Source organism: Montipora foliosa, chromosome 7 (genome assembly GCF_036669935.1).
Source record: "Montipora foliosa isolate CH-2021 chromosome 7, ASM3666993v2, whole genome shotgun sequence".
In the NCBI taxonomy this organism is placed as follows: domain Eukaryota; kingdom Metazoa; phylum Cnidaria; class Anthozoa; order Scleractinia; family Acroporidae; genus Montipora; species Montipora foliosa.
The window spans coordinates 38,293,473-38,300,972 of record NC_090875.1 but is presented as its reverse complement, the minus strand read 5'-3'; the positions used below and the strand labels follow the sequence as shown (position 1 = coordinate 38,300,972).

Sequence of the window (7,500 nt, the reverse complement as noted above, 5' to 3'; positions counted from 1 at the left end):
ACGGGTCGATAGCCCATAAGGCGAAGCCGAATGGGGTATTTACAAAAGAAAGCATCATGCTTTTTATTACTCGAGGGCTCAATAGTCCTCTAGTAGCGAAGCCAATTAAAATGCAGGATTTGCATTAGTCCACTAGTTGGGTGATACTAATGATTTATTATGATTATCTTTTTCTTTAAAGTCATAACCAGATTGCCTGATTCGACATCATGAAAAATGTAAATAAGGGAATTGATCTAATTATTTTTTATGTAACATTGGCCTCCATTCATTAAGAAGAGATGTTTGGTTTTATAGTGCTGTCATGCACTTAATAAAACAGTTCTATATTGTTTGATTTGGTATAATTATTTCAACTATTTTTACCTTATCCCAAAGTCATATTTAATTACCTCCCTTTAAAAATATCAGAACACCATCCCCCACTACAGATGTCAATAACAGGCAAAAAGGAACCGAAAAAATAACATTACTTCTGAAATATACAGGAAATATGAAATGCTTTTACTTGGTAAGTTATGTGAAAATGCATGATGATGTTAAGTTAAGGGCACTGAGGTGACAAGGTGTTTTTTTTTTCAGCAGAATTAAAAAAGTTGGGTCATATTATCACTTCTGACTTTATTTATATTATTTTAGAGGTAGTTCATGGTGGATTTCATGTGGTTATTCATCTCTCATACATCCCTTCCCTCACTTAATAGGCTACATTGTGTAGATAGCAGTGATTTTGTTAGAAATTGTCAGAGTGAGTCCCTGGGCACTCACCCCATGAAATGTAACAAGTCCTAGACCAAACCAATGTGTCCCTTTTTTCTTTTTAAGGACAATGTCACAGGGACAACCTCTTGTTTCTCCTTTTCAAGATGTACTTTGTATCTGATTATATTTCACAGCATCTTGAATAAACACATTATTATATGTCCCTCAACAAGAGTGCTCGATCTCTTTAAAATAATACAAAGCCAGTAAAAAAAACACAGTTTGTAGTTAAGAAATACCACCCAAAAAACCTTACATACATCTCAGCGGAATCATGAACCGCTAATTCATTTTTATTCCATTAAAAATGATCACTTAAACCCATTTAAAACATTCAGTATAATAATACAGCTTCACCTTTGAAGTTCAATACCATTTAGTTTACAAAGTTGACTCCGAGGCTTAAGAAATTGGCTTAATTCATGTTGAGCACATTCTTGTTTTACTTAGGGCAAACCACAATACATGAAGTGTTTTCCCTTCATCGTACCGGAGCCATCCGTACGTTTATTTACGTTTATAAATTTTCTTTTTTCCTTCTGTGTACTATCATTGTCAACAGTAACGCTTTCGATATCGACACCGTCTACTAGCAGCAAAAGCAGGTGACAACGCTCGGCCCAACAAGGTTGATAAGCCGTTTCTCCGAAGCACAATTTTCTCTGCCCCTGAGACAAGGGAAGCACATACAAACAAATTTAAAAAATGGTTTTTAAATGAAAGAAAGTTATCAAACCAAAAACTCTAGAATCGGGCCTAGTGATCTCTCAGAGGCCTACATTGGAGGTGCAACTCACCATTTGCAAAGCGTAAGACAGCAGAAGGGCCCTAGCGTCTCGACAGGACGTAAGATTACAGATTCTGGGATCGGTTGCATGTGAGGACTCGCACCGAGCACAAACCCATGAACGCTACCGCGTATTGATGCAAACCTTGTACCCTCTGGCCGATCTTATTGTTACGATCTGAAGGAGAACTTATATATTTGCGTCTTGATTCTCTCTCTTTTCATTGTGGTTTAGCTGCAAACGAATCAATCAAATTTAGCGCACGCGCAACAGGCAAGGTTACTGCACGGCCCACTGCACGAGTTCAGACTGAAATCAAACACTGGATGACACGAAAGTTAAAGTGAGTTGTTTATAGATTCGGTACTAATAAAACTTGAATTCCTCTACAGCATAGGTGGCGTAAAACGTGCGTAGATGCCGCTGCGAGACCCAAGCTTCGGCGACCTGTGTTTGGTAATATGGCGCTCTTCTCGAGTCGTTAGTGTTATCTGAATTTACAACTCATTTAAAACCTCTGCTGGCGGAACATCTGAATTTTTTACGCCGTTAGCTCTCATTGAAAAATTCTCTGCAACACCATGTTAACACTCGTTTGGTCTATGGGAATTCGAAAGTGCTCAGCCATGCCGGCCGTTCATCGGAAAATTGACATTTTGACGGTGTTTCCTCAGCCCGAGTTCGAAAAACACTTGCAAAATACCGTGTTAGATTGCTACCGAAAACAGGGGAAAACACTCAGGAAAACAGCGTGTTTGTCGGTGAAACACTCCTGTAGCAAAATGGACGTTGAACATCGCGTTTTCACTACGTTTTCCCAAACCTAAAAACACTTGAAAAATAGCATGTTTTCCGGTGTAATTCTCCTGTAGGAAAACCATTGTGGAATGCTATGTTTTCATTACGTTTACAACTTCAGGAAAACATACAATGAACGCCTCGTTTTCTCGCTCCGGATAACTGGGGTAAAATGTGCTGGAAAACACACTGATAAAACCTATTTTCCTTGTGCAGGAAAATTAGGTGAGAACAACTTATTTTACCTCTGTTAACCAATAGTGAACACCGAGTTTTCCGCGCGTTTTCAAAAACAGGAAAACGAGCTATGAACGCGGCATTTTCCTGTCATTCACCGTTTAGTAAAATCACCAGAAAACAAGGGCTTTATTGCCGTAGCTAGTGAATTCATGAAAGCTGTATATAGGGCCCTTCCTATGCCCCCTTGAATTGCATCTTTCAGAGGACAACACTCGTGTAAGTTTATTGTCCCATGCCCAGTTCTTAGAACATCAGGATTTGTAACTGGGAATATTCTTATCACTGACAGTTAATAAATATTAATTTTAATGATAATTATTGACTGGCAATGTTGTCCCTGTTGATGCCTGGGAATGTTACCTGAAAAACAAAAGTAATGAAAATTAATACGAACCCCTTAACCCTTATCCTGACACATGAACATGAATTAATGCCTGTATAGTAAACTGTTATCATTATGGCTGAATATTGGCTTGAAAATCAAAGCAGGACATTACTTTCTATTTAAAACATGTTGTTACCGAGCAGCGTGAGTCCGTTGGTAAGGGTAGCGAATGCTGGAGATACAGAACGCTGAGCAAAGCAAAAGAATATAAATGGTTTTCTTTCAGTCACGTGATGAGACGACCATGCTGGTGCACAAAACAATAGCAAATTGTGGCTCATGTTTTGCATGATAATAAAGTCAAATTCCCAAAAGACTTTTTTTCTCTATTGTTCTGTGCACCAATATGGCTGCTGTGACGTCAGGTGAGAACCTTCTGCAATAGCCAACGTATGATGGGCACTTACAATTCTGCTGCTATCTTCATCATTGTCATTGTCATAAATGTCCTCTCGTGGACGTTTTGACTGTTCAACCTGGAGAAAATAAAGTCATATCTCCATTTAACCTTATACAACCAAACGTGGCCCAAAAATTAATTCTTTTTTTGGTTCTCGTTTCAATATATGCTGATTCTGGTGCTACAATGTATGTAAGTTAACTTGAAAAAGTGAAAAAATAGCAATGATTTAGCCATAACAAGGTGAATTCCCTGCATTTTACAGTAATTACAACGTTTTGTTATGTTGGCATAGTAGACTGTCACGCGTTACTTAATGGATGTTCTCTTAAATATTCCCAGAATGTTACTTACCTCTTTTTCCAAGAAACGAAGTCTCTTCTGTCTTACCTAGAAAAAAAAAAACCTTACACCACTTATATATCAGGCCCTACTGAGGAGCTATATTGCATCACAACACTGTAGAACTTTGCTACTGTTATTGGAAATATATATGTTGCTTCCCAAGAAGCATGAAACTCTGAGTAGCATTGAATGTTCAAGACCACTCAATCCAGCTCCATCTGCCCACTTGTAAATCGTACATCCTGTGCCCAAGTTCAGGAGTTGCCATAAAGCCATTATGGTGACAACCGGGTGGGCACACTGTCTACATATTGTGCACATGTATTGTAAATAGTTTTTAGTTTTTAGATTTTAACTTTCATCTGAAGAAGGCTGAATAGCCGAAACGTTGTGAAACCAGGTCAGACCAGTTAGAAGTTTACCCCACTATTTTCACTCAGTATTCGTTTATTTATTCACGTGGTGGTACTGTATCCTCTGGATCCTTCTGCTGTGAGTCCATTGTTGATGTAAACCGTTATATTCTGCCTGTATATATATATATATAGTATAGTGTAGTGGTGATCACACCCGACTAGTAATGGGGGGACGTCGGTTCAAATCCCGCTCAGGGCAAATTTTCTTTCAAACATTTATTCAGTTAAAAATATGATTATTTGGGGTGTGCATTGTCAGGGTTTCTCTCCTACTCTCTCTCTCTCTCTCTCTCTCTCTCTCTACACACACACACACACACACACACACACACATATATATATATATATATATATATATATATATATATATATATATATAGTGAAACTTGATTTTGCAAAACAGTGCTCAATACATAAAAGTAGAGCGAAGTATATATTGAAGAAAAAAACAAGTTAAACTACAAGTTGATCCCTACAAGCCTGTTTCGTGGTCGCCCACTCATTCCCTGAACATTCTTGGGAATGTAGGGATGAACTTGTAGTTTTACTTGTTTTTTTATTAAATACATCTATTTGGTCTAAGTTAGACATTTGCTTTGGCTGCGAAAAAAGACCGTGGTTGTGTTGTCATGTTATGTTACAACACTCCTCTGTCAGAAAAAAACTACTATTTTATGCCCAGAATCTCTACAAGAGATACTGTTTATATAAAAAGAATGCAAGACCTGTTCCGTATCTTGTACCGTCCTATCCAATTCACTTTCTGAATTCTCCTGAAAAATTAACATTAATGTCTCATGAAACAAACGCAACTTAAAATAAAAAATAAAAATGCAAAGAAATAAGGCACGTATACTGTAAATCAATGTTGTCATCACTACATAATAATTATCCTTCACATTTCAAATCACATTTTGCCTAAATCAAGAAAATTTAATGTTCTGTAAAAAAAAAAAGGTTTTCTTGTTAATTTTGTTCTTGCATTGAAATGGATGACTTGAAAGTAAAGACCCATCAGAACAATATCAGCCCTACCAATGTCAAAAGACTTTCAAAGTTACCTAAAAGACCAGACGTTAGTGTAAACTACATGTAGATACAGACTCAAGTCTAGTCTTAACTCAAGACTTTATAGGCTCCATGGAAGGGTCTTTCAGAAATCAGGATATGCAAAATGTTATGCAATGAGCTAGTAAAAGGAGAGAAATGCTGTAACATTTATTTTTACCAGTACTTGTTGTTGCTGGTCCTGTTGTGTTCTCACGTTTTCCCTTTCCTAAAATATTTAAATGCAACTAGGCCTCAGCATGTTCACTGCACTTTGATATAACAAAGTGTTTTATTTTTTGGGTTTGGGGATGTTCTCTTGTGACATGAATGAAAAAAGGAAGGGGGGGGGGGGGGGTTCATACTTTACATGTACGATTGCTCTACTACACATGCCCTTACCAATAGCTCTGAATATTCTTTGTCCTGCCTCTGTTTCAACTCTCGCTGTTGCTGCAAGAGCTCTCTGCAGTTCATTGAAATACCTTTTATTAGAGGAGTTCATATGGTTTGGTGCATGAATATTTATTGCTAGGCAATGTTGTCATACTAATAATAAATGTAGATTCTATGCACTTCATTATTGTCCCTCCTGACTAATGTCTATTCCAATGCATTGTTTCTCCAATTATGCTAAGCATTCCATTTACAACTCTAGCATTTTTAATTTTTAGAACCAATCACTAACCGAGAGTGAGGTCATTAAAGCAAAATCTTAAACTCAGGCCTGGCCATATTGACAGAGCAACAGCAAAGTCATTACAGCTTGGCCAGGGTTTCATACTTTGCTGTAACAACCAAATGGTGACAAAAAAAGTCATTTGTTATTAATTATGGCTTACAGAACGGTTCTAAAGAAGAAAAATAATGATTTGCATACCGGTAATTCATAATCGGCCCGTTGGCATTACGGGAGAATAATGCTCTAGTGCTTAGCTGTTCTTAGCCAATCAGAGTGTGCGTTATATTGACCAGAAACACTAGCCATATAATAATTTTATTAATTTCAATTGCATCTTTTGTATTTGCTCTCGATGTGAAATTATGACCGAAGTGATTATAGGAGATGGACAGGATAACAGAGGGGTTAAAGTAAGAGGAAACAAACTGGGGGTGGACGAATGAAACAATGAAGTTTAAAACTAACTTAAAGTTTCTGACTCTCTATATATGAAAATAACAAGACGATCTAACCTCTGTGATCTTACAATACTTGATGCCTGAATAGCATCCTCCACTGCAGCAGTAAGGTTGGTGGCTAGGTCCTCTGTGTTTCCTATCAAGGAATAGCAGCACTTAACAACTTAAACTGACTGGATTGCTTTCAAAGGCATAATAATAAGGTTAAGGTGGTTTGGTAGTGGGCCTCACCTTCTATTATGTCTCTGACAACCAATCTTGTGGATGACATTGTTGGCTGTAAGATGCGGGGAACAAGGTGGCCACTGTTTACCAGCAACTTTTCTTTTCCACACACTATTAAAATGAAACACAAAAAATTGAGAAGTCAGTCTTGACTAAGCTAAAAACTGGAATGTTACCGCAAATGATCTTTTTTTTTCTTTATTTTGTCCTTATTTATCACCATTAGTTACTGTTCATTCAATACTGAGCAGTATTGCCCCCCGACCTTTCAAAAATATTACTAATATAATTATTGCAATTTTTGTAAACAATACTGCAACATTTCTTCCTGAAAGTGTTAGAATGATAGATCTTTGCTAGCTTAGTAACCTTTAATGATAATAATCAATAATATTATAATAATAACTTTGTAGAAAGAGAATATTGTTTTTTGTAGTTTGCTTTCTTTCAGAAGTTACATAGTGCATCACTAAGAAAAGGATACATGCAAGACTGTCCCCTAAAATATTTAAGTTAACTGAGTTTCAAAAAATAGGAATACAGACATAAACTCACAACAAGGGCCAAGTTACTCAAAAGATGGATAATGCTATCCACCGGATAAAGCACTATCCATTGGATAGGACAAATGTTTTCGCTATGACTTATTCATTGGATAGTGATTTACCCGGCATATAGCACTATAGCACTATCCAGATGTATGAGACAACTCCTTAAGTACTGTCTACCAACAGGTGTCAGAATAGTACATTTATCATTAGTTATGTTACTTTTGCAACCCATCAAAGAAAAATGAACATTGCAGTTTTCCAGAGCTCTTATGGCCTCTTCAGATGTCATTAGTGTCCAGCAATTGTTGAATATTACATAAAAAAAAATTGTGGTTTTTTCCTGTATATTTAATTATTTGACGAGGGCATGCTGTGTAGGAAGATATAATTATTTTATATCGAG

At 36.9% G+C, this 7,500-nt stretch overlaps 1 protein-coding gene across 13 annotated transcripts in view; it reads right to left on the bottom strand.

The window, feature by feature from the left end:
• Positions 1–1,027: 1,027 nt before the first annotated feature.
• Positions 1,028–7,500, bottom strand: part of LOC138009471 (uncharacterized) — a 12,948-nt gene continuing 6,475 nt past the window's right edge. For 5 of the 13 annotated variants that reach the window (XM_068856499.1, XM_068856502.1, XM_068856503.1 and 2 more), the window contains 7 exons: positions 6,553–6,657; positions 6,376–6,457; positions 5,363–5,410; positions 4,860–4,907; positions 3,728–3,763; positions 3,381–3,449; positions 1,028–2,948 (listed from right to left, as the gene is read on the bottom strand). In XM_068856499.1, coding sequence (XP_068712600.1) covers positions 2,904–2,948; positions 3,381–3,449; positions 3,728–3,763; positions 4,860–4,907; positions 5,363–5,410; positions 6,376–6,457; positions 6,553–6,657 — 433 coding nt within the window. In that variant the 3' untranslated portion in view covers positions 1,028–2,903. Of the gene's footprint in view, positions 2,949–3,376; positions 3,450–3,727; positions 3,764–4,859; positions 4,908–5,362; positions 5,411–5,583; positions 5,648–6,375; positions 6,458–6,552; positions 6,658–7,500 lie in introns of those variants that run through there. The other 8 variants (XM_068856500.1, XR_011124404.1, XR_011124405.1 and 5 more) reach the window with 8 other exon arrangements.